The sequence below is a fragment of the Henckelia pumila genome, chromosome 3 (assembly GCF_033568475.1).
Source record: "Henckelia pumila isolate YLH828 chromosome 3, ASM3356847v2, whole genome shotgun sequence".
In the NCBI taxonomy this organism is placed as follows: Eukaryota; Viridiplantae; Streptophyta; class Magnoliopsida; order Lamiales; family Gesneriaceae; genus Henckelia; species Henckelia pumila.
The window spans coordinates 33,635,952-33,663,235 of NC_133122.1; the positions used below are offsets into that span (position 1 = coordinate 33,635,952).

At 34.2% G+C, this 27,284-nt stretch overlaps 2 protein-coding genes across 2 annotated transcripts; both read right to left on the bottom strand.

Moving 5' to 3' along the window:
- Positions 1–3,589: 3,589 nt before the first annotated feature.
- LOC140887641 (probable phosphoribosylformylglycinamidine synthase, chloroplastic/mitochondrial) lies at positions 3,590–10,022 on the bottom strand. Its single transcript, XM_073295036.1, has 3 exons — positions 9,904–10,022; positions 9,389–9,442; positions 3,590–9,300 (listed from the first exon to the last, which is right to left on the bottom strand). The coding sequence occupies exons 2-3, from the start codon at positions 9,428–9,430 to the stop codon at positions 5,098–5,100; spliced, it is 4,245 nt and encodes a 1,414-aa protein (XP_073151137.1). The 5' UTR covers positions 9,431–9,442; positions 9,904–10,022; the 3' UTR covers positions 3,590–5,097.
- A 7,285-nt stretch (positions 10,023–17,307) lies between these two features.
- LOC140887315 (protein INVOLVED IN DE NOVO 2) lies at positions 17,308–26,643 on the bottom strand. Its single transcript, XM_073294481.1, has 7 exons — positions 26,458–26,643; positions 23,034–23,970; positions 22,763–22,944; positions 21,593–21,682; positions 21,213–21,500; positions 20,396–20,605; positions 17,308–17,754 (listed from the first exon to the last, which is right to left on the bottom strand). Exons 2-7 carry the CDS (start codon positions 23,938–23,940, stop codon positions 17,527–17,529), a joined length of 1,905 nt encoding a protein of 634 aa, XP_073150582.1. The 5' UTR covers positions 23,941–23,970; positions 26,458–26,643; the 3' UTR covers positions 17,308–17,526.
- Positions 26,644–27,284: the final 641 nt, after the last annotated feature.

The following is a 27,284-nucleotide window of genomic DNA, read 5'->3' on the forward strand; positions in this document are numbered from 1 at the left end:
GACTGTTTAGTTAATATTAGGATAGATTATTTGCTTGAGACTAGATTTTTTTTTCTTGCATTTGTTTAATTATTTATTTTATTTTTAAATTTTCTTATTTGTGAGGTACTTGGAGATGGATCATCGACAGGTGTTCACAAGGTTTGGCCAACAATACTCAGAGTCATTCTTTGCTGCTTGGCGGAGATTCAATGATTTGGCAAACAAATTCCGATGCCATGAATTTTTGAATTACACTCTAGTGCAGATTTTTTATGGTGGTTTGGATGCGCCAACAAGACGTTGGGTAGATTATGAAGCTTTGGCCACTGACAGTCACTTGTTCAGCAGAGATTACGATAGTGCGGTGCAATTGTTAAATGATATGGCAGATTTCAACTACCATTGGCATTGTGATCCTTTACTGCAGGGTTAGAGTCAACAATATCCTCCACAATTCAACTCCAAAAATCAAGAAGAGTGTATAGGACATTTTGAGGATCATGTGGCTCAGTTGGAGAACATGGTGCGACGACAGACAGAGATAAATCAGTTCTTCGAAAGCCGCATCAAGTCTTTGAGTCTTCTGGATGAACAGATTGCGCTTTTTAGAGAACCTATTTCTGAAATCTGCCAAGAGAATGAAGTAATTGAGCCAGATCAAGAAGAACTATCAATTGAGGAATCATCTTGTGATGATGAGCCAACAGTGAAATTGGAGGAGGAAGACACGTACAAGGCTACAGATTTTACCTCGTCAATGGTCGTTCCATGTACACCGTTAAAAAATTCTTTCTTGCCATTGACGCCACCTCCAACATATTCCATTCTCTATGAGCTTCAGCCTAGATTCGGAGTCTCTTTCCAAAATAATAAGTTCATGCCGAGTGTTGTTGGACTGACGAGCTTTCCATGTCAATATCACGCCAAGCTTGAAGGCGAAGGAAATCAAAACTCATACGTAGAGTCATATGATTTTTTCTATGGGCGGCAGCCGCTCTTTGATGGTTGCTTCTGCATAGTCGGGTTGTAGACTATAAACTTAGCGCTTACAGGGAGACAACCGAGTATTCTTTCCCTTGTTTTTTTATTTTATTTTTGGTTTTGGTTTTGGTTTTATTTAATTTTTACTTCTTTCTCATTCCAGTTTTCCGAGCCTGCCGATATACACAGTCTGCTGTTGCTGTCCCAGCTGATACTGTCAAGAAGGAAGAGGACTAATCTATAACCAGGGGAGTGTTAATTTTGTTTTCATTGTGTTTTTGTTCATCTTGCATTTGTGTGTTTGTTCATGCATTTTGTTCATTGTTTCTAAAGCATTGAGGGCAATGCTTTGGATAAGTATGGGGGTAGACTAGTTTATTGCATTGTTTATGTTTGTGTTGCATTCTTAATCGTTTAGTTTATTTGCATATAGTTTGTTTTAGTCATTGTTTGCATTTTTGTTGAGTAGGATGATTAATGGGAGCCAATGATGATATGAAATTATGATTTTTGTGAAACATTTTTAGTTTTGCTCTTGACTTGACGTGAGAAACTGTAGGTTGAACCGTGAATATTTTTAAGCACTCATGTTAAACCAGTGAATTGTAGCGAAGGATTTGATGATGTTTTTTTTTTACTGCTTGACCATTGCACGGCACTAGGTGATTAGGAAAATCGATTGTATTCCTGTGAATTTTGGTGATACTCTAATAAGTGCATTCATGATCTCGGATTTATTTTTTGTAACCTCAAAATTAAGTGATTTGTATACGCACTTTGAAAAAAAAATATTAAAAAAACAACTCCATCCGGGCCATGAAAAAAGGGATTGAAATCATAATCCCTAAATCAAAGGCTAAGTATGCGGATGAAATGCGGTTGGAGCTCCATCCGAGCTATAGACGAGGGGATTGAAATCCTAATCTTATCTTAGTTGTAGCTAAGTATGCGGCAGAGGTGCGTTAAAAATATAAATCACCCTTTTTTTTTTTCAAAATCTTGAGTGAGGTGTAAATTTTAGTGTTATCTGGAAGGAATGGTTACATGAGAAGGAACTTGCACTGATGTGTTTATAGGTCACTAAGCAGTCGTGTAAACAGATTCTATTTGAGTTGCATGAAACTGGAATGACAAAGCTCACACGCACGTTCACGCTGAATCGACGGTATATTATGAAAGGTTGAGAGCATTCGTGTTTTAAGTTGACATATGACTTCTCTAAGGCATATTCCCATGAATTTTTCCTACTCTTATTTTTGTGGTGTGCTTGTTGCATTTTTTGTCTTGCTCGAGGGCGAGCAAGAGTTAAGTATGAGGGTGTTGATAAGTGCATTTTATGTGCATTATTTCGTGATAGGTTTTTGTCTATTTTGTGTGCATTCATATTGTTTTTATATGTTTTTATGTGTTTTAGTGCATGTGTGTGTATTTCACTCATCGGGTTAATTTTGTAGGAAAATGAATTGTTCAAGAGTGAATTACGGAGCAGCTTTGTTAAAAAAATCAAATTTAATTTTAAATATATCCAAATCTGATCTCCACCGTTCAGAATAAAGTTCAAGATGTTTAAAGCTTCTATCCAAATTTCAGCTCGATCCGACGGCTAGATCTCGAGATATGAATTTTTCAAAATCGTCGCTTGCAGCAGAAATTTTGTTTTGTGCGCGCGCAAGAATTGAGCTCACGCGCGCGCGAGTTGCTGATCCAGACTCTGTTTTTTTGTTCTGCGCGCGCGCGAGGCTTATCCAGGCGCACGCGCGCATGTTTCGGCGTCATATTTGTTCCGAAAAGTCCTTATTTTGGAAGAAAATTAATTGGTATGAGTTCCGGACCATATAAATAGAAGAGATATCATATTATTGGGGGTTTCGAAGTTCCAGAACGCAGACAACGCAAGGGAGGCGGCTACAAGGCTTGGGAGAGAAGATTTCTCTTTTTTTTCTACTTTTTTCTTTATTTTATTTTTTTAATTCTAGTTTCAATTATTGAGTAGTTTATTTTCAACCAAGATGACGTGATTGAGCCGAACAAATTCATGTAGAAAACTTGGATGTTTGTTTAGGATTTTTCAGACTTGATTTTATTTTATTGATTGTTAGATTTATATTTGTCTTGTGAATAGCTTGATCAACTGTTTGCTTGCATGTTAATTGATTCCAAGTCGACAGAGGAGATATTGATTTCGATCACTTTGATAATCAACACATGGTAAAACCGACTAGAAATAGAATTCGGTTTCAGTGTGCGGTTTGGGTGTAAACTAAATTTTCATAAATATTTAATGCATTCAAATTTGATTAGAATTACGAAAGATTAGTTCATCAACATTTGAATAAGTTTGATTGTTCTAGAAATAGACCTTTGAACAAGTTAGGAGAATTCCCGTAATTTAAGATTAAATTTGAGTCCTGAATCGGCTACATGTTACATGATTTGTTTAGTACCTACGTGTGTCTTAGTTGTCTTTGTTTTAATTATTTTTATCTTCAGTTATTTTAATTTTTATATCTTAAGCAGTTTTCATTGATAAATTCTTATTTTATTTAAATCAAATTGTTTTTTATGATTTTTGCCTAGATTAAGCTAAATAATTAATTCTTGAGAATTGACTGCAGTCCCTGTGGGATCGATACTTGGACTCTCAGTCCATTTTACTATTACTTGACCTGGTGCGCTTGTCAGTAGATTTTTATCAAACCGATTTAGCCGGTCAAGATCCGGAGTTCTAGCCGTCGGATCGAGCTGAAATTTGGACAACATCTTCAAAACATCTTGAACTTCATTTTGAACATTGGAGATCGGATTTAGATCTCTCTAAAATTAAATTTGATTTTTTGAACAAAGCTGCTCCGTAATTCACTCTTCAACAATCCATTTTCCTACAAAATTAACCCGAGGAGTGAAATACGCACACATGCACTAAAACACATAAAAACACATAAAAATAATATGAATGCACACAAAATAAACAAAAACCTATCACGAAATAATGCACACAAAATATATTTATCAGATAACAACCTTAAAAAACACATTCATTGAATCTTGTCAAAACATATGATTCAACCCGCATTTGTCAAGCTTACACATCCCGTCACATCCCGTCTGGTACGACTCGCACTTGTATCTTGCGTTTTGATTTTTATGTTTCTTGTAAACATGTACTTAAAATATCTGATTAAATATCCCGGGTTATCATCAAACTCATACGAAATGGTTTCTAAATTGGTTGGTGAAAGAAAATCAAAGAAAATGGAGGTATGCCCTTGCCAAAGAGCTCTTCCCTTCCCAAGCAGAAAACCCTCCCAGGACCCTGGCCTCCCGAACACCCTGGCCCTGGCCTGACTATGTCGCGGATCTCACAGTATGGGCATCATCTAAGAGCGACAGAAAATAATGAATAGGTATGGACATCTTCGCATCAATAACTAATAAAGCATGACATATTTATCGAACACTTGCAAAATTTATTCTTTAAATTGCATCATCCGATCTCTTGGCATAACTATTTGAAAAAATGTATATAATAATGATAACTAATAAAGCATGACATTTTTATCTAACACTTGCAAAATTTATTCTTTAAACTGTATCATCCGATCTCTTGATATAACTATTTTTCAAATAGTTTTGCAGATATTACTTTCGGTCCAACTAAGCAAATTAACTTTTAATGATCATCATACTGCATCTATCCTACAAACAATATACCACACATAATTAATAACTTGTTAAATTGTGTATATAAAAATTCGCATATCATCCATACAAATTACAAATATTGACCTTAAACTAAGGCATCAGATCGGCCAATCGTCTTGGTCTTGCAAGTTGGATAGGTAGGCTTAGTCTTCCATGTTCTTATCAACAGTCGACGACTTCGCCTATGAACAGTACATCACTATCGAGGCATCGAATAAGAAAGACCGATGAGTTCATTTTGAAATTGATTTTGGGAATAATCGAGTATAAAGATCATGCAAATATGGAAGGGGAAACAAAAATTCGGATTACACTCTAAAAACCCAAATGTACGACGATAACGGATGATGCACGAATGACGTTTTTGCCATTATGTCGGCACCCAAAAGTGTGTAAGAAAATGCGTAAGCTTTGGATTGATGAAAAAAAACCTCATGCACACCACTCTCTGGCATTCTGGAACATCCGGAACCAAGGGCTGGGGCCTTTCTTGTCCACATTCCAGTTCTTGGGGTACCATGGGTACTGCCACATCAAGAAACATCGTTCGGGATGAGGCATCATTGCAAGATGCCTTCCATCTGGAGAACAAATTGCTGCGACACCTAAAGGTGATCCATTAAGGTTGAAAGGATAGACTTCTGTTGGATTTCCATCATCATCGCAGTATCTTACAGGGGCCAAATTTGAGTCAAGAATACTGCCAAAAATATCGTCATTGGGGAAATAAGCTCTTCCCTCGCCGTGGGCAGCCCACACACCCAAAGTACTACCTTCCATTCCTTTTAACATTAAAGCTGGTGATTTTTCTATTTTCACGCTCGTGAAACGACACTCAAATCGTCCAGATTCATTATGTATGAACCTTGGCTGTGATGAATCACCATCATCCCCAAACACGCCTCCTACTTTGGGGCCTGGAACCCACCCTAAAAGAGCCATAAGCTGGCAACCGTTGCAGACTCCCAAGCTAAAAGTGTCTGCACGGTTGTAAAATTCTTGAAACTGATTCAAAACAGATTCATTGAACCTTATTGAAGCTCCCCAACCTTTGGCAGAACCAAGCACATCACCGTAACTAAATCCTCCAACGAACACAATTCCTCTAAAATCATGCAAATGTCTGACTCCGTCAAGAAGATCAGACATTGAGACATCCCAAGGTTCAAAACCTGCAGCACAGAAAGCCGCGGTCATTTCTCTGTCCCCATTGCTGCCTTCTTCACGAATGACTGCCACTTTTGGTTTTGACGCCATTGCCAGATATTTCTCTTCCGTTCGAGTAGGAGTAAAGGACAGCACCCATGAAGGCTCATGGCGATTTTTCAATCCTTGTTCTTCTAGTTCCACGCAAGAAACCAATCTTTGGGATTTCTCCAGATGAAAGCTCGTTTCTTCCCACATGTCCCTGAGTACAGATGTTTTCTCATTCAGATGAATGATACCGTCAATCTTTAGTTCCACAACCGGTGCGGTAGTAACCTCACCGACGATCTCAGCAGAAATTCCAAAATTAGAAAGCTTTCTCAGTACCACATCCAGATTCCTTTTTCCTACCTCAATGAGAAGCCCAAGCTCCTCCGCATAAAGTGTATGGAGAACACTACAACTCTCTGGTGAAGTCAAATTCAAGCGAACACCACAGTTCCCTGCAAATGCCATCTCAAGCACACTTACTACAAATCCTCCATCGCTGATATCATGACCAGCTGATATCAGCTCTTCCTCGATCAAGCTTTGCACTCCGTCGAAAACTCTTTTGAGGAATGAGACATCGTCAAGATCAGGGCAATCATCCCCAATTTGATCAAATACATGAGCCAGAGCAGATCCACCGAGGCGCCGCTTCCCTTTTGCTAGATCTATGTGTAAAAGAATTCCGTCATCACCAAGTTTCAAATCCTGGGTCACAGTTTTAGTTATGTCAGGGCAAGTGACATATGCACTGATAACTAGATTCCCAGGAGCCTTAACAAATTCTTCAGGTGTATGTGCCGCCATAGACAGGCTATCCTTTCCCCCGTCAATAGCAATACCAAGCTCAATCATTGCTTCTGAAAGAGCTATGGCAGCGTCATACATGGCTGCTCCTTCCCCATCAAGTTTGGCCGCATACATCCAATTTCCACTGCACTTCACGTCAGAAAGAGAAGTCACCCTGGCCCACACAAGATTAGTGAGAGCTTCTCCAACGGCCAACCGAGCCATGGCTTTTGGATCCAAGAGACCTTTGATTGGTTGCTCCCCGATTGAGCACGCTGCTCCAGTAATGTCAGTATAACTTTGCGCAATTACAGCGACGTCAGAAAGTGTAATTTGCAAGGGACCCACAGTTTGCTGCTGCGCCACAAGACCTGTAACACACCTGTCAACTTTTGTGGTCAAAAACCGTTTAGAAGCAACGGAAGGAAGTCTCAATACCCTTTTCAGTGCATCCATGACCGTTATCCCAGGAGCAATATCAAGTGGCTCCAAAGAACTCTTGACCCGATGGAATTCAAAAGTCTTCTGGGGCATGTCTCCCAGAACTCTTTCAAGTTCAAGGTCCACAGCAGGCATTGGTGCAGGTAGTCCACTTGAGTTACATCTCTCTGTAGCTAAACTATCGATTAAAACAATCCGACCTTCTCCATTAATTGTTCCAATCACGGCTATTGAGAGTCTCTCTCTTTTGCAGATGGACTGCAAAAGATTGTGGCTCTCGGGTTTCACCAAAATTGCATCCTGTTCCTGGTACTCCGCTCCCCATATCTCCAAGATCGACATCGTGTGATCACCAACTACAATTGCCCGGATATCAATAGTGGCACCTTGTGGATATATTATTTCCTTGACAACATTACAGTTTCCACCGGCACCCTGATCATGGATACTGATTATAGGATTGTTTTCTCCCATTTCAACACAAGCACGAACAACCCGATACAGTTTTTGCGCCATCTCTGCATCTCCACGCTGCACGGCATTGAAATCTAGCTCAGCATCATTTTGGCCACTAACCATACTGGAGGCAGCACCACCCCCCATGCCTATTCGATAGGCTGGGCCTCCAATCTTTACGACTAACATCCCAATTTCAGGCTCCCCTTTTGATATGTGGGCATGATCAATCTGACCAATACCTCCACTGAACATGATTGGCTTCAACCACTCTCTTCTTTCCCCATTTGGGAGCCTCATTCCAAAAGTCCTCGTATAACCCTGAATTAAAGGCTCCCCAAACTTGTTTCCATAGTCCGACGCACCATTACTGGCATCAATCAGAATTTGAAGGGGCGGAGCTAGGTTTGTTGGGTATGTGAATCCTGTGTCCTCCCACGGAGCATATGAACCTTCAATCTGTAGATTCCCAACACAATAGCCAGCTGTTGATGCAACAACAAATGAACCCCTTCCAGTTGCATGAGTATCCCTAATTCTACCTCCTGCGCCTGTTTCTGCACCAGGGTATGGTGCCACTGCACATGGAAAATTGTGGGTCTCAGCAGTAAATAAGATATCAAGGTCGGACAAAATCGTGTCTAATGGGCATGATGAACCAGGTTGGATAGGTCGCAACTGCTTCACACGAAAACCCCTGATTGCACTGGAGTTGTCCTTGAATCCAATAACAGAATTATTTGGATTGGCCTGCAAAGTGCTTTTAACAATTTGCATGAGAGTCCTACCAACTGGCTGGCCATCTATGAGCATCTTCCCAGTAAAAAACCAGTGTCTGCTGTGTTCACTATTAGACTGAGCAATATCAAATAACTCAACGTTGGTTGGATTCCGTTTAATGTCATCCCTAAAAAGCCTAGTGTAATACTGCAAATCTTGTTCATCAAAGGCCAAACCCATCTCCTCGTTTATCTCTTCTAATGCCTTTCGACCCCTCTCCATGACAGGTATGTAACGGACCTCCTCAGGAACTATGTTTGTCTCAAAAGATGTGAGTTTCTCACTATAAACAAACTCGGTCATCCTATCATGCACCATAGCAGAAAACTCACTAATTTGATTGTCTGATAGCAAACCACTTCCCGAGGTAACATACAATAGGTATCGTCTTGATCGTTCCAGTCTGTTTATTTCATTCAAACCACAAGATTGGCAGATTGATACAGCATTTGCAGACCATGCAGTGCTAAAAGACAATCGAGGGCCAACTTCAACAATAATTGCATTAGAATCTTTATTCATCCCTTCATCTAGAAAACTTTCATTCGAGAGATTTTCAGGCTCATAGGTTTCACTCAAAAGCCACTTAAGCACTGAAAGTTTCTCGCCGGAAAGATTTCCATCTAGCCCAATATTAAAACATTGTTCAGTCTTCAAACCTATTATTTGGTTAGAGACTCTGGTTTGAACCATTTTGAGCAGCTCGGCAGTTGCACTATCCGTAAGCAATGGAATGCGATAAAAGTGCATGAGATTTTCAGAAACCTTCCTAACCATGCTTGGTTCCTCATTCACTGGACTGCTTACATCCCGCGAGAGCACTGCTCTGAATTTTACTGAATAGCCATGCTGTGATCCAATATGTGTTCGAGAAATTCGCACAGGTGGAATTTGTTTTGGTGGCGTACCCCAGAGAATACGGCTGCTCTGCCTTGTAGAGGATGCTGGCAAAACTAGTTTTTGCCTGTAAGAACCCTATAAACAAAAGAAACAGCAAATTGTAGATGATATAAGCAAGGTTGTGCACAGATCATTTACTAGACAATGCAAAGAGAGAACATACTTGTAAGAACTCAGCTGCCGTGATTTCACAAGCAGCAGCCATCGCGTTTGCTCTCTGTTCCAGACAAACAAAACGTACAAAAAATGTAAACTTTAACTAGTAACTATAGCACAAAACTGTCATTGGTCACAAAAACTTTGTGGACTAAATGAAATCAAGTTCGAACGTAGAAGGTAGCAAACTCCACAAAAGAAATGATATGGCAGCAGGTTTCATCCGAAAATTGTTAGTTACAAGCTGGTATGATTCAAATTAAGTGCCAAATTCATGCAGCAAACACCAGTCCAAACTTCAGAGATTGGGAGGATGAGCAGAATATCAGCCAGGGAATCTCACTGGGACCAACAAGGCAACTCAAATACTCAAACAAGAGGAAACCTCACAAATGGATTCCAAAACTCGTCAACGATTAACCACCGTAAAATCAACTAGAATTCACAGAATCGAAGAAGGTGTTCAAATACCGCCGTGACATTCTACTTTCAAGTAAAATCGGAGAAGATCGCAGCGCTTACCCGTTCACACAAATACGCCTCGAAATGACAGAGTCGAACAGCGCAGCCGGGAGATGGATTCACGTATGTGGGTTCGAGGTGTAGTGTACTAGTGTTTCCGGAGGGGAAAGGTTTTGGAACAAAATTGGGGGTTTAGGGATTGGTTGTTGGTTAAATAAAGGTTACATTTTTTTTTAAAATCAATTAACTAATTTTGCATTTCAAATGCAGTAAAAAAAATATAAATAAATAATTTTGAGACCGTCTAATAGGAGTTTTCGTCATATCAAAATTATATGTTTAGACAAAAATCGTATCAATGTCAGTTTTTTGAAACGGGTCTCTTATATGAGTTATCTATTAAAAATATTATATTTTATGCCAAAAATATTATTTGTTATTATAAATATGAGTAGAATTATCCGTCACACGAATGAAACCGTCTCGCAAAAGTGTTATTCGTGAGATTTATGAGTTTGGAGTAATTTTACTCGTAAGATTCATGAGTTTGGAGTAATTAACTTATTGTAATTTATTTACAATTACAATATTTGTTTATTTTTAAATTTTTTATTTAAACTTTTAAAATTAATAAATATTATTATTATTATTATTATTATTATTATTATTATTATTATTATTATTATTCCTTACTTACTTATTTATTATTTACTTTTATTTTATTTTACTCTATCTAAAAATGTGAATAAAAGGATAAAGTTTTACAATTGTGAAACAACTTTGCCCTTTTACTCTAAACAAATTTATGTAAAAATAAATACATATAAGGATATAAATATAAAAGTTAAATGTTGGCTAGGACATAAAAGTAATATATTATATTACTTATCTATATCTATACCAATTATAAAAATGTAACTAAGATTACAGTTTTTCATTGTGTATTTTTAACTTGTCCTTGGTCAGTACACACTTGATAAATGCATATTAGATAAAGTTTCAGTTTTTAAAATGATTGAAATATCAAAATACTTTAGTTTTTATTTTCTTTTATATAAAATGAACATATTTTTTCCACAAAAAATTAATCAAATTAAATACTTATCCATTTTTTTAAAAGATTAAAATATCAAAATACTTTAGTTTTTATTTGTTTGTAGATAGAATGACATATTTTTTTAACAAAAAATTTTATGTATTCTAATTTGCGTAATGACCTATTGAACTAAATAATTATATCATGAGTTCATAAATATAACAAAATATCATATTTTTAAACTTTATTAATTTATATATAAATTAAATTACATATCAGTGTTGAAATAAATCAATTCATATGTAGTCAAGTTTTAATACAAAATATATAATAAAAAAACAAACCAACCAACACACAAATATCATATATGTAAAAATTGAAATTTAAAAATTTAACTATTTTTTCTCCTCAAAAAATCTAAAAACTATAACAGTTATTTTATGAGATGTTACAATTAACGAAAGAATATTTTTACAAGAGTTTGAGATGAATATCTTCAATTGTTAACATACCTATAATATTGATATTATGTAAATATTATTAAAGTTTGTAAATATATCTATGTTAATGAATCTATTACGAGTTAATTAATAAATAAATAAAATAAGTTGAAAAATTATGGATTACACGTCTCACATTAAATTAAAGATTATATAAAATTTACATTGATGCAAATTTTTAATCAGATAAATAAATATAAAAGGAACAAAACGGTTTAGATAAAATATGGAATGTTAACATTTGTAATTAAAGACATTCAAAATTCAATCAAAAATTTCAGCAATGAGAGCATTGTAAGCAAAAAGAGATGAGTAGATTTCGAAAAACGAGATATCAAAAAAAAAGAGGATGTCAACAAATACATTGATCGTTAACGATACTGACATACAGGTAATAGAAGACCATAACATACCAAAATGCAGATGAGAATGATGAAATTATTGTTATTCTTTGCAAGTAAATATTGTTGGCATAAAAAAACCGTCTGATTAAATAATAACGATAAAAAAATGCAAATGATTGATGAAAATAGTATCAAAGTAATTGTTATTAAAGATGATGATAATAATGATTATTTCATGGAGAATAAAAAACACATGATATGAAAAATCGTTAAAGAGAGAACAATCTCAAATATACAATAAAAAAATATTGATGCAATGATTTAAATTAAGGTTTAGAATGCATTATCTATACCAAATTTTTTCTACAAATCAATAGTGATCAACATATAATATAGAAAATTACAAAATCATATTTAATATAATTTGATTAACATATCTCACTTATTAACAAATAAATAATAAATCATATATATAGGAGATAGAAAATAAGACGAATTCATGGTACGAAGCATGTTATAATTTCTCAAGATTAATAAAAAAAGAAAAGAAAATTCGATCGACATGTTATAATTATATAAGTTTAAATATCAATATTGTGTTAATGTAAAACTACAATAAACATAACACTTATATTTATAAACTTACATGAATTATTGATAATGAAACAACTCATCTCTTCTTCTCGCGCGCAGCTATAGCAGCTGTGGTAATTCTGTTCGTGCTACCTGATTCAGCCACCTTTGGCCGCAAAACCATCTCCCAGACTTAACCAACATCCAGGAGGTCCTAACCCAACAAACATAACCCCAAACCGTGCCCTATAGAAAGAGAACGAACCATTATACCAGGACCCTAATCCATGCACGCGATATGCATGCCCCAGAAAAGAAACTCGATTGACCTGTCTATTCTAGACCCCAACCACTTCCGACTGAACCAACCTAACCCATAGACCCTTAAGAACCCTACCTTGACCCATGAACGTCCTGGAGCAGCCCCTTCGACCGCCATGATCAGAAAAAACGCGAGGAACCATATGCAACCATGAAAACGTGAAGAGCATGCTTTAAAACTCATGTATTCCAACCATCAAACCTTCGATTTTTCTTCAAAGTTCACGTGAAAGTGTGTGAGAAAGTGATTTTGGAGGCTGAAGAAATCTGATAGGAGGCGACTAGGTTGATCATGAGAATGAAAGAGGAAGAATGGGCTAAAACAATATTTATTTGGGTAAAAATTGGACTTAGGCTCGTATTAGGATTCTACTAGATTTAGCCCATTAATAATCAACTTAAAAGATGTTAATCAAAAATAAAAGTTGCTAATTTTCGAAATAAAAGTATATTAGATTTTTAAAATACTCAAAAAGTTCATAAAATAGCTTAATTAGGTGAAAAACGGGCTTTTAAATATTCTTATATATAAAACCCATAATTTTTCTTAAAATAAGTCTTAAATAATTATTTAAGACACTTAAAAATCCTAGACATAAATTTCGATGAAAAACTTTTACCTCATTCGTCCACGGTCTCGTCTACGCGATCGTAAATTAACTTTTCTTAAAATTCATAATCCTCAACATAATTGAATTAAATATCATAATCAACTTTAAAACATAGCACATAAAACATCATTCAATCCCTTTTAATATATTTTTATAATAATTAATTCTCTAGTTATGCATGTGAGTTTACGTAAACAAATTTTTGGACGTTACAGATAATGTCTTATTCTAAACTGTTAATGTGGATGTAAAATAATCATGACTGTAAATAATACAAACTTTAAAACTGCAAGTGTTACATTGTTCGAAAATATTGCAAATATTTTTATTAGTTGCTATGTCGAAAATTATATTGATTACATCACTAAGACATGTAATACCTTTTTTTTCCAAAAAATATATATTATTACCATGAAATTATTTATTAAATGCATGTTAATATGTTTTTATCTCAATTAATTTATTTAACAACGTTTATCGACAACAAAAAATATTCTCAAGTACATCGCACGTGACTTTTACTAATTTATATAAAATTTTGAATATTTAATACATCATAACATCTTAAAATTTAAACGAAAATTAATTAACGCGAAAAATATTATATGCATGATATATACTTGCATTTAAATTTTTGAATATTTAATTCACAATATCATCTTGAAATTAACACAAAATCAATTAACGCCAACAAATATCACATTGCCTCAAATTATACTAGTTTTTATAAAACTTTTATTATTAACTAAAAATTTATGTATATTAACAAATCGTGACACACGCGAATACGGTGATCCGTGAAACAAATAGAAATAAATGTTTTTTAATAAAAATTAAAATGAAATTTATTAATTTTTAAAGTTGAAATGAGCGAATCAATTTTTGAAAGCACTATTTTAAAAGGCAATGTTTAGGACCGTCTAGGCGGTTGACGGTCATCCACCGTCTCGATTTTTAGAAAATCGATGGCTCTAGGCGGTGCTGAAAAAATCGATCGTCGGTCCGTCAAGACGGGTAACAAGCTGCCTAGGATGCGGGGATTAAGACTACATCTATATATATATATATATATATATATATATATATATATATATATATATATATATAATATAGTAATTTTCAGCTGCCCAACCATTCCTGCCCAACTCGTCCCCGACCACTAAAACTCACTACCAGATTTTAGTTGTTTTTTTAAAAAAAAATTGTATCACTAAAATCCACTACCGGGTTTTAGTTGTCAGAGATGAGTTGGGCATCATTGGTTGGGCAGCTGAAAATTTCTAATACATATATATATATATATAATCACCTGCACCCTACGATGCAGAAAATCTGTGTCACCACTAAAACTCACTACCGAGTTTTATTGATGAAAAAAAAAACAATTAAAACTCGGTGCTCGCACACAGATGTGATCAATATATATATGCAGAAATATCATTGAATATCTAGTCTACCAAGCCCACTTAGAAGTAGATGTGTCTTAGACTGGTCCCGCATAAGAAATTAAGAACCACGCATTAGAGCATGTACAAGGATGCGAAGAAGTTGGTATGGTCAAGTTGGTAACTTGATCGCATGATGATGTCAGCGTTGATAACTTCATTGTACGTTTCTACAATGGTGTGGTGATGTTGTAGTGGTGATGTTGAAATATTATTTTTTTAATCTATTTAAATAATGTTTTTAAAACATAATAAAAATACAATTAACAAATTAAAAATATACATAATTAAATTTAATAATTACATAATAAAAATGAACATAAATATAAAAAATTAAATATTATTATTTAATTATATTTAATATTTTTAAACATAATAAAATTGAACATAAATATAATAAATTTAAAATACACATAATTAAAATTTAAAACTTACTTGAAATATAAAATCACTCGAAATAAAGATTACACGCAATAACAAAATACAAGAAATAAAAAAAAGACAATAAATTTAAAAGGATTACAACCGAATAAAATATAATGAGATAGCACTGAAATAAATTACTAATTGAATCTTTTTCGAAGAATTTGTTCTTGCATCTTCATGTAGTACTAACGTTGAATGTCAGTGAGCCTTGGATCGTTAACATCTTTTTTCATGATTCGGTTTTCTTGTTCTCTCTCCATTCTTTCTTGCTCCCTCACCCTCATCTCGTGTTCCATCATCCTTATTTCGAACTTTTTCTCCATATTTTGAGCCATTGTTGCATAATGCTCTTTTGTCAAAGCAGTCCTCTCTTCATCCCTTTTTTTTTTCTACTTCATGTACTGTTTTCAACATTTCCACCATGTTTGTATCTTTCGATCCTTCTCCTCTTATTGCCCTTTTGAAGGCCTTCCGTCCCATCGGCCTAGTGGTTTTGCTCACTTCTTGCACATCATATCCTTCTTCGCCGATTTGTGTGTCAGATGGTGTGGAGAAAGGAGATGGAGATGATTCACCATCAATATTCTTAAGCTTCTTCGTAGCATTCGTCGAACCTCCTACGAATTTATCGAACGACCATATCTTCCATTTTGGTTGATCCTTCAACACTAACCAAGCTTTCTCATCGGACCATGGATGGTTATGATCTTGTCCGTACATCGTTTGAGCTTGAGCATACTAAACAAAACAAAAAAAAAAAAAACAAGTTCGAAAATGTTGAATTTAAATTAAAAAAAATTATGAATTCATACCTTCATATCAAATGAAGATCCGCTTTGGTTGAGTGCTTCAAGTTCGCTTATTTTGTTTTGGAAGGCGAACACTCGTTTTGAAACATCATTCCAATGTTGCCGCATGTTGTCCGGTGAGCGTATTTTTCATCCATTTGGTAACTCATGGTTATATTCATTCCAAACCAATCCCCAAAAACTCGAGTTGTTTTGATCATTGCCAAGTGCCGGATTGGTTGAAGCGTTGCACCATGACTTTGCGAGACGTTCATCTTCAACCTTCGTCCAAGGTTTCCTTCTAATGCCTTCACCACCATCGCCAACGACAATATTTTTTTCCTTCCTTCTAGATTTAGTAGACGGGGCTTCAAAGGTAGGAGGCGATATTTCGATGGGATTTTGGGAGAATTGAGTTTGGTTGAACATAAAACTCAACATTTGCTCGTCGGTGAATTGAGAATTATTTGGTGGAGTATTGAGATCATTATTTTTTCATGAATCCATTTTCGAAATTGGATTGAAAATATAATGAAAGTTGGAGAATATAGAATTTTTGGAATTCAAGTAGTAGAAATTGTGAATTTTATGAGATGCATCCAAACCTATTTATAGAAGAATGCTTGAATTTGAAAAATATTACCGTTTGTACTTTTTCAGAATATAAAAAAAAAATCGAATTTTTTTTAATTTTTAATATTTTTTTAAAAAAAAAATAGGCTGGGATTGATCTGATCGTTGAAGATCATCCCAACCATTCTTTTTTTTTAAAACTTACTTTTTTTTTTTTTTTTAAGATCAAAGGGCCAGATTTTTCTGGCCGTTTGAAGATCAAAGGGCCAGAAAGATCTGGCCGTTTATTTAAAAAAAGAAATTTTTTTTTATTAAATGGTGGGCTTCACTGCGCGGGGCCCACCATTTTGACCGCACACGAAAACTTCGGAGCATGCAATATCCTCACCCCTTGGAGGGATGAGGTGATGAAGTGGGCCGGTCAAGTGGGCTTGATCACTCCACTTGACCGGCCCTTGTACATGCTCTTAGGCGAGGCGATGTGACCGTAGTCATTAATAGATATTATGTTGAGTTTTCGCTCCACTTGTAGAATACTGTTATATACCCTCCAGCTTTAGCCAAACAGAGAGTGAATTCAGCTCCTACCAGCCTAGCTGCAGAATTTTCAAAATATTAATAATAATAATAATTATAATATACTAAATCTTTTAACATATTAAAACTTCCAAGTCAACCCGGGGATGACTATCCTACACCGGGTGAAAACAGCATCTACCATCCATTTGTGTGAGCCCCATGCCCAATACATGGTCAAGATCCACCGGCTGAATTTCACCCAGTGGAGCATAGCTCACCCCGTCGACCTGGTTTGCAGACGAATGTAAATTAGAAATTGCAAGACTACTAAGTTAGAGAAACCACTAGAAAACGAAGAAGAAACTAGACAAGTCATAGCCCCACCAGGGTTGAAGTTTACAGTTCAATGGTCATAGCCCCACCAGGGTTCAAGTTTACAGTTCAATGATTGGTCGATGATAATGTTTAAAACCAAAGTGTACAAATACAACCGAGCACCAGAGGATCCAGGGTTTAAACCGTTGCATAATTCTAACAATCAATCCATTCACTTTTGTCGCTTTTGTTGTCTCAACCGCTTCAATAAAGAGGCGACTCCTTCTTTCAAAGTAGCTTTCCTATCCTCTTCATAGTTCCATAGTTCAGAAACAGTGTATCGCCCGCTTGGGTTGTATTCGTTTATCTCAAATAAAGCGGATATCACAGCATCGTACACTTTGACACCGCAATTTTCTTTAAGATCTACTAGCTTTTCATCTTCTTCATTTAGCACCGTCTGAAACAACAAAATAAGTCATTTGAAGAATGTGTTTGTAAAGCATAAGATTGAGACAGGTGGCAATAATAAACTCAAGAGAATTGTGCACGACTTGCCGATTTTTAACCACTCTGAATCCAACTTCATCTGTTGATCTATTCTAGTTTAGAAGGAACTATAGTGTGAATCAAATCGAGAGCACATTGTGGATTCAGTATTTGCATTCCATCATTCAACGAGAGATTTGTAGATAATGCACCGAGCTTTTCACGGTGGACTTGTGTTAAAGACATATCATGAGATGGTAAGTCACAACCATTTGCCTCAAACTGTCATTCTATTAACCATTTGTCAAATTTAATTACCTACCCATTGATCTTATAAGTAAAATATTAAACATCAATTGACTTTATCATGATAACCTTACATTTCTGGTAATTGATGAACTGGTGATGGAAAAAGTCATAAATCAATATCTACACAACAGCAAGAATCTACATTCATCAGCCACAGACTTCAAGCATTAACGATACTAGACACTCAAATATACCAATGAAGTCATTACTTTGAAAATAATAGGTTTTAACATGCATTGGATCCAATACACTCTATTATAATCTTATATTATATATAAAAACAGAATAGTCTTCCAAAAAAATAAGTAACAATTTTCCCGACTAGAAATCAATATTATAAATAGAAAGATAATAAATGAAAGAAAAATAATAAAATATTGTGAGGAATATTAATTATTGACAATTATTTGACACATATTTCAAGACGAAATGAATAAATGTTTTAGATTTTGCATAGATGACCAAACTATTTATTTTTTAAAAAATAATAATAATAGAGTTAAATAATATATATAATTAAATTTCAAAATTTAATAAGATTTAAGTAATCAAGAATTCTTTTATAAAAGATAACAAGTTTTCTCAAACTCTTAATGAAAGAAAAATAATAAATTATTGTGAAAAATATTAATTATTGAAAACTATTTGACACATATTCCAAGATAAAATGAAAAAATATCTTGGATTTTGCATAGATGTTCAAAATATTTATTTTTAAAAAATAATAATAACAGAGTTTAAATAATATATATAATTAAATTTTATATTAATATGAGTTAAATAATTCAAAGATTCTTATGCTAAAAATATATAAAAATAATAATAATAATAATAGAGTTTAAATAATATATATAATTAAATTTCAAAATTTATTATGATTTAAATAATTCAATGATTCTTTTAATAAAATATATGTAAAAAATAAAAAATTTCGCAAAATCACATTTTTTTTAAAAAAATGAATTATCAAAATATATATTTATATCTGTCACATTAAATATTTAAAAATAAACAGCAAATAAATGCATAATTAAGTGTTAATCAAAATCAATGTTTTTTAAAAAAAATTGAAATGTGAATCAATTCCTTGAAAATATAATTTTATATTTATGTGTTTACATTATTTTGGTCATCATTCTTAATTTCATTTAAAAAAAATATTTGTTTTGTAAAATTTTGAAAAATAAAATAATATGTGAAATTTAAAATTAATTTATAATTTATTTTTATTAGTAACTAATCTACTTACTCAAAATATATATATATATATATAATTTTTTTTTGAACTATATATATAAATTATTTTATAGAATGCAAGTTTGACATAATTAATAGTATAAATAGAAAGTACAATTATATGATTTTAAATTTATATTATTAAAAAACATATAGTACTGCATTTTAGTTATTTATTATTATCATTTAATTTAATTTAGGTTATGATTTTGAGTTTTATGTTACATTTATATATTTAGTTATCATTATTTTCCAAAATATTAAATAAATGTTAGTACTGCAGTTGAGTTTTATCTCAAATGATATAAATATTTTTATAATAAAATTTAAATTTTGAATATTAATTATATTAGAATGATTGTTTTAAATATTTAATAAAAATCTACGAATTCTAATTATAATCACATACAATCACATACCGGATGAGATACTAGTATTGAATAAAACACAGAAAGTCAATGGAAGTTAACCATCAAACTAGTAAAAAGGTGGTTTCAAGTAAAAATAAACAATTAAATATGCCATACAACTGAATAGAGTGATCCAAATTTCATACAAGAAGCTTTGGAAGGTTAAAAAATATTAGATCTAATAGTACCATGTACAAGTTTACTGCAATTAGATTATGACGACACTCCTAAGTCCTATCATTATAACTATTATAACTAACGTAGTTTCCATTTTAATTTCGCTTAGTAAGATAGACTGATTAAATTTTTAACATTTTAAATTAATTTTTTTTAAAAAAACAAGCATTCTTCATTTTTTGCTTGTTTTACATTTCTGACTTTCTGTATCTGTGTGCACGTGTGTGTGTGGTGGAGGGGGAAGGTGATTTAAGAGGGTAAGACTGACAAATAGAGAAAGTGAGAAACAAAGTCAAAACACTGTCAGTCTATAACTTGTCAGCATCATGTTAGTGTTCATAGCATTTGAGAGATGCAACGGACCCAAAAACAAAGTGATGCTGAAATAGCTTCCATTTACAAAAATATCCATATTTTTTTTGCAGAAGTAGAATCCTAACCACACAAGCAAATGGCCACATGAATTTGTTGCTTGCATACCTGATGTTTTCCATTAATTTGAACCACCTTTAAAGGATGCCATTCAGAATCTCGAAGGTACTCCTCCCAAAGAGAGCACAATTCTGAGCCCCTCTCAGAGGCTTCAGCTTCACTATATTTTCTCTTCATGGCTTCTTGAAATGGTTTTTCGTCAAGCTCCCCCATTCTCTTAACACCAATATGAGTATTTGATGTTATATCTTTCAGGCCCTACAAAGCAAATTCATTAGGTCATTCATCAAATTTTATCCAAACCACGAGCTTGAATCGAGAATTATCATGCACGATTTGCATGCTTCTATAATGATGAAATTGATGCATCCAATTAACCAATTCCTCGTAATGATTCAAGAAACAAAAAACTACCCAACTGACCTTGTTTGTCCAGGGAGGAAAAACACTTTTTCAAGTTAAAGGGTTACCATTTTAATTATGAAATGCATGTGAAACCAAAATCAAGAGGGTAATCAGCCCAATTCATGATAGTTTAAGCTAAAATGTGGCTATTTCATCAGCTCCTTCAGAAAAACAAATTACCTCTTACATCTTGTGCAGCAAATGCATTATCCTATGTTGCTTGGAGTTGTGCGTGAGTGCTAAATAAAACATAGCATCTAATATATGTAATTTCCCATGAGCAACCTTACATTCCTTGAGGTTCTCACAGCAGGAAGGTCATGTAAAATTGTTGAATTGTGCTCGTGTTAGCTGTTTAACTTAGTAGCTTGGCCATTCAGTCATACCCTATAAGATCTCATGGCAAGGAATGGACTACTGAGTTTTCCAAATCAAACGAAGAAAACAATTTGAAACTTACATTGACTAGTTCTTTTCGAGCGTCTTGTAGTTCATCATTGCTCTTGCGCTCCTGCACAATTAAAGTTTGGTTCAATGCTTCAAAATCCTCGAGCTCTCCTTCCTTTTCCCTCAAGGACTTGTGCAGCAAATCCACTTGTTCTAGCACTTCCAGATCACCTTCCACCCCCATGAGTTGTATGACATTTAATTTACCTCTTAATTGCTCGATTTCAAGCTCCACAGCTTGTTTTGCATCCAGTTGTTTCTCCAGAAAAATTATTCTATTATGGAGCTTCTCCTTTTGTTTCTGTAATCAATAAACCCAGAATATAGACTTGTGTTTAACTTTCATCCTGGAACAATTCCAGTTACCATAAGGATATGAAAAAAGTTAAATACCTTATGTTCTTCAGCCAAAATCATTACTTCTTCATCAAGTTTTCTTTGCTTTTCAGCAGCAGCCTGAAGTGAGCAATTTTGCACTGCATTCTGGAAGAAAAAAATATGACATAATAGCTTGGTTAAATTATAAAGTTCCGAATAATAATAATAATACAAAGAACAATATATGTTGAAATTTTCAATTCTCTCAATACAACAGGCCTAAAAAAATTATGGTAGAACTTTGGTGTGCAAACAGCAGGTTTGAATATTAGGCACTTTGACAATAGCCATATAAAGGTATGCATTATTCAGATCTCATGTAGTCCTGTCACTTAAAATGGAGAATTATAGGGCTTTGTCACGAAGAAATGACCCCTCGATCAAGTGCGCCATGAAAGAAGATATCCTTTTGCAGTCCACCAGCTATAATTGTTATTGAAGCAATTCTAAGATCTTTCCACTATTTAGTGATGCCACAGGATGAATACCAACGATTCCTTTAGCTTAGTGGCGAAGCCAATCATCTACAACGGTCACCTAATAAAATATAAACAATGATAAAACCATATATTCAATGACGTCTCATCATCACCCAAAAAAAGCCATCCTGAAAACCATTGGTTCTGCATAATTATTTGTATTTATTGCTCAAAACTGTAATACTGGATAAGGTAAACCGTAAAAGACACTAGTTTTAGAAAATAGCAATGAACCTCAAGCTGTATTGCATCCTACACATTAATTTGAAATCTGTCGAAGTATGTTGCAAGCACATTCACCCCGAAATCAATCCACTGGGATCAATTGCATGTTGCAGTAATCTGCGTGGAATACAACTACCCCTTCAAAGATGACAAAAGAGGTTTCTCAAGAGTCTCCTGTTATGCTGAGCATCACAGAAGCTGGTTAGACAGCTAGATACAGGTTTACGAGATTTTTTATTAGGAAGACTGTTGCTTTGTAGACAATATAGCATCAAAATGTATAATACAGTCAGTAAGCAATTAAATGGAGAAAGGATAAGACTAGTGCCATTGACATCAGCAGCACTCAGTCATATCAGGGCATGCTTACAGCTAATTTTACAAACATCATGAGGTCCACCTTTGTTTCTGTCAAGTAACACAAACACAGGAAATTCGAATACAAATCACAAACAACAACAACAATAAAAGAGAAAGGAACCTTTTCAAGGTCTTCTGCAAGTTTTTTCCGCTCATGTTCATTATGAGTTTCACGTTTCTCCAGTTCTTGTCCCCGAATTTCAAGTTCTCTCTTTTGGTTGACCAAAAGCATCTTTAGCTTTTCATGGTCATTGAATATCTTCTTGAAATGATCTTTTGCACTTGATTCAATCTTTTTTATCTCTAATTTTGCCCAAAGAAAAAAGATGTGAGGCTCACAATTAAATCGATTACATTTTCTTTTTTAAAACTCCAAATTAGACACAACATACCTTCATTGTAAGATTGATGAAGCTTGTCCTTTTCCATGATTAATTGGCTAAGAGAGCTTTCAGTCTCATTGAACTTACTCTCCATCTCAATCAAGTGCATGTTCTTTGCCTCAATAACATTTGTTAAATTACCTACAAGCTTGTTAGTTTTTCGAGCTTCTTCTTCCATGATATCTGACACAGTTCTGAGGTCTCCAATTTTGCGAAGGTTTTCTCCAACAATATTATTAGCATTATAATCATCTGCCCTAGCAATCCATCCATAAAGATCGGATTTTGTTTCATTTTTTTCCAACCAATTCCTTTTGCCATGTTGATTAGCATCATAAAATTTCTCAAATGACATGGCATTGGTAAACCCTTGCCAATTTTTAATAAATTCCACAAGAGCGGTTCCTGAATGTCCTAAATAGTTCCACAAAGGTCGCACTCTAGTCGGATTAAATCCTGCACTTGCCAACTGATCCCTCAACTTAGACCCGCTTCCTCCAACATAACGACCATCCTTCAATTCAGTAGGAATGTTAGCAACTATACCAATCCATGGCCAGACAAACATCTCGTCATGGTCATGATCTACAAGGGCATCAGCCTTGACAGCAGGCTCTGAAGGACCAGAATGTGCACCCATGTCATTTTCCAAGTATTTAGCCAGAGCGACATGATTGGCCTTGTCTCTAGCAGTTCTTTTAGCTGAATTGCACTTTCCAATCCCACTTGCATGTTGCAAAAGTTCTTTATAGAGATAGTCTTTCTTCTTCTTGTTAGGACAATAGGGGCACGTATACACGTAATCAGAGATTTTAACCTGGTGCTTACCATTCTTCAGCTCTTCATAAGTCTCCTGCACATACTCCTCCACTTCAGAATCGTTTCCATCACTTTCTTCTCCGGAACCATGATCCATTGAACTTCTAATGAGTTTCCACCTCAGTGACTACACATACCCAACGAGAGAATATCGTTGCAAGTCAATATGAAACCGACATAAAAAGAGAAAATTCATTAAGGAATCTACATAAAGAAATAGTATACAGTTTTTTATCACAATACAATAGAGTGCATTTGGACACAGAATTCAAACAAAAAAAGGCTTTGACGCATGTTTGGTTTGGCTTTTAAAAGTTTCAAATCTCTTAAAAGAACTACAGTCATGAAGCCAGAATGTAGATTATTCTTCTACCTTAACTTCTGTTCAAAAAAATTTTTAAGAAAAATATCAATCTTACCCAAACATACGGTCGCTGTTGTTTTTCTTTTTGAAGAAACTTTCAAAAGAACTTTGCTTAAAAAATCGTTTGTTGAAGCTTAGGGTTTCAATCCAAGCCCACCCATTCCAAAACAGAAAATTCAAAATTTCCAAATCAAATTATATAAATGAAGCAATTAATGAACATAAACAGGATGAAGGACAAAGCATATTGCACGTGCATGTATGAAGTGAAGCAGAAAATTTACCACAAAATAGAGTAATTCATCGCACTGTAAAAATTGGCTTTAACGAATGATTCAAGCATTAGTTTGGTGAGAAATGAGGGTTTTTTGTATGTACACAGAGAGCAATGAGTCAACGCGTGTGCGTCTGCCATAGGATGATTTCTTAATCGGAAATTCACGCAAAGTCTAGTTGCTCATTGTCTTAGGCCTTTCATATTATAACCTCATTCATTATTTTTACAACAAAAAATTATTATATCTGTAATTGATGTTTTTAATCTTTTGGGTGTTAGACAAAATTTTCTAATCTTAACTCGAATTTTATTTCAACCAAATGTTCTAATATCCCGATACACACAATTGTGAATCTCTATCGCTTAAGAAATTATTGAAATTGTCATCATCTTGTTTCTTTTATATGTGTGTGTGTATTTAAATTATAAAATCCTAATTGTTTTAAGAAAATATATGTATACTAAGAATTTACAATTGTCAGTGCAAGTAAATGAGCATTTTTCTTTTGTAAACAAAAAAGCCATATAAATACAAGAAAATGGTCGGTTATGTTATTAGGTATCTTTACTATCTTATTAATAGAAAAACTGTTTTGGTGTCTTGGTCTGGAAATTACCCCTTCACCCACCCATGTTTTTTCCATTATTTTCAATTTACACTTTTTTTTTAATTTCCCCCCCTTTTCAATTCACATCTTTTTCTTCTCAAATATATAGAGAGGACTGCTCTCATACCTATATATACATAAATAATATTCATGTATTACGTCGCACACACATCGGGTATGCCTCAATTGGTAGTATATTATAGAGTGTGAACCCCAATTCAAATAATAATAATAATAATAACGAGAGTTAATATATAAATTTCCTTGAACTGTAAATTTCAATGCCTAAAACCAAGTCCAGTATTCATGGGCAAGTGGCAACAGATGAATTTGTTGTTGATCAATCAGGTGTGTGGCCTTAATCAAAAAGCTTTAACGACGAAGGGATGGGACCAATTCTCCACCATCATGAAAAGGAACTTGGCAATTTATATGTTTCTTACACATGCATTAGACACGGATTGAGTCCTAGTTTATCAATCTGTGTTATGTCTGGAGATTGGAAAACCACTCTTCCTATGTTTTAATAGAATGTGTTTAACCAGATGATAAGTTGAACATGTTGCTTTAATATCTTTTTTTTAAAAATTCAATAACTTCTTAAGAGATAAAGATGCACAATATGTGTTTTCAGGATTCTGAATATTTTTGGATTAATAAAAATCAAGTTAAGATTATAAACCTATTAATTAAAAGCATAAAATGCCTAAGACGAAGAACAACTAGTCTTTGGGTGAATTTAAGAGACAGAAATCATCCCAAAACATATGCTCACACTTTGACTCATCCTCACTGTGTACGTACAGAAAACTTATCCTTTTTGTAGTTTGGTTTTTGTGTCCAGATGCACCCTATTGGTACGGGTGTGCGTCGGGTCGGGTTTGTTGGGTTCGGTTTTCCGGATCAGGTATCCGAAACTTCGGTAGCAGAAATACTACTTGAACCGAAGACACGCATTACCCAACAGGCAACATCGGGTGCTCAAAATTGATTTCTTTCTAAAAGTGCAAAAAAGAAGATTTATTTACAAATACCTTCTAATTCTAACTGTTTTTGCGCAGAAAATTTACGGTAAACATTTGAGTATATAATAGAAATTAAAGGCATAAATTAATAAAATCTGAAAACAATGAAGTGGTGTTCACACAATCGACATTCAAAATTTCTGAAATATTTGAGTAACTAGGGGAAAATCAGTAGTTCCCCACAAATTGAAGTGTAAAACGTAAATTAAAGGCAGAAACTAATGGGAGAAAACCGAAAATTTTAGCAGAGATAGCCAAAATAATCGACATTTATCACCAAGCAGAAGGAATTATGAAACAAAAAATGAGATTAAAACACCGAGGGAGACGAGGAGAATACCTGTGACACAGTGCGACCGCCGCAAATCTCTGAAAAAGAGTGGTGGATACCAGCGGGGCGGGCGGTGATTATCAACCGCGAACCCTGGCCGGTAGCCGCTGCAAATCAGGAAGACTTAGATGAGTGAAGTGGAAAGAGTGAAGACGGTAACATTTGTCCCTTGTTTTTTTCCCAAAATTTTCTTTCTTTTTTTTTGTTTTTTGTTTTTATTTCATTCAAATGATAAAGTACCAAATCATTATCTACACTGTTAATTTTAGCCCGAATATGGGCCCGTCGTACTCACAAAATAAATTTTAAAAGATGGTTCTACCTGGAAAAATATAATAATAAAAAAAAGCGACACGAGGATATTAAAACATCACATTTCATAAGATATAATTTGACGTTTTCATGGGTAAATGTAGACGTTTTCATGGGTAAATGTAGGGGTGGGTTTTCGATATATCGTATAATAAATATCGGTACCGATATTAAAATTTTGAAATTTTTGTATAGAAAAAATCCATACTCATACCGTATAGATACTGAAAAAAAAATTCGATATACCAAAAAAATGTCTATATATCAAAAAAAAAGTTCGATACGGTATCCCAAAAAATCAATATTTTGGTTTGGTATCCCGGATTATTCTATGCTACACCTGGAGTACTTCTCCCCCCATGATGTGGTCAAATATCAATCATTGGATCATCAAGACATATGTCAATTTTTATAAAAATATATGGGTCCCACGTGATCTAATGATATTGAAATAGGGGGAGAAACACTCCCGGTGTAGCATAAACTAACCCTCGTATCCCAGCCCTAGATAGATGTCACAAATC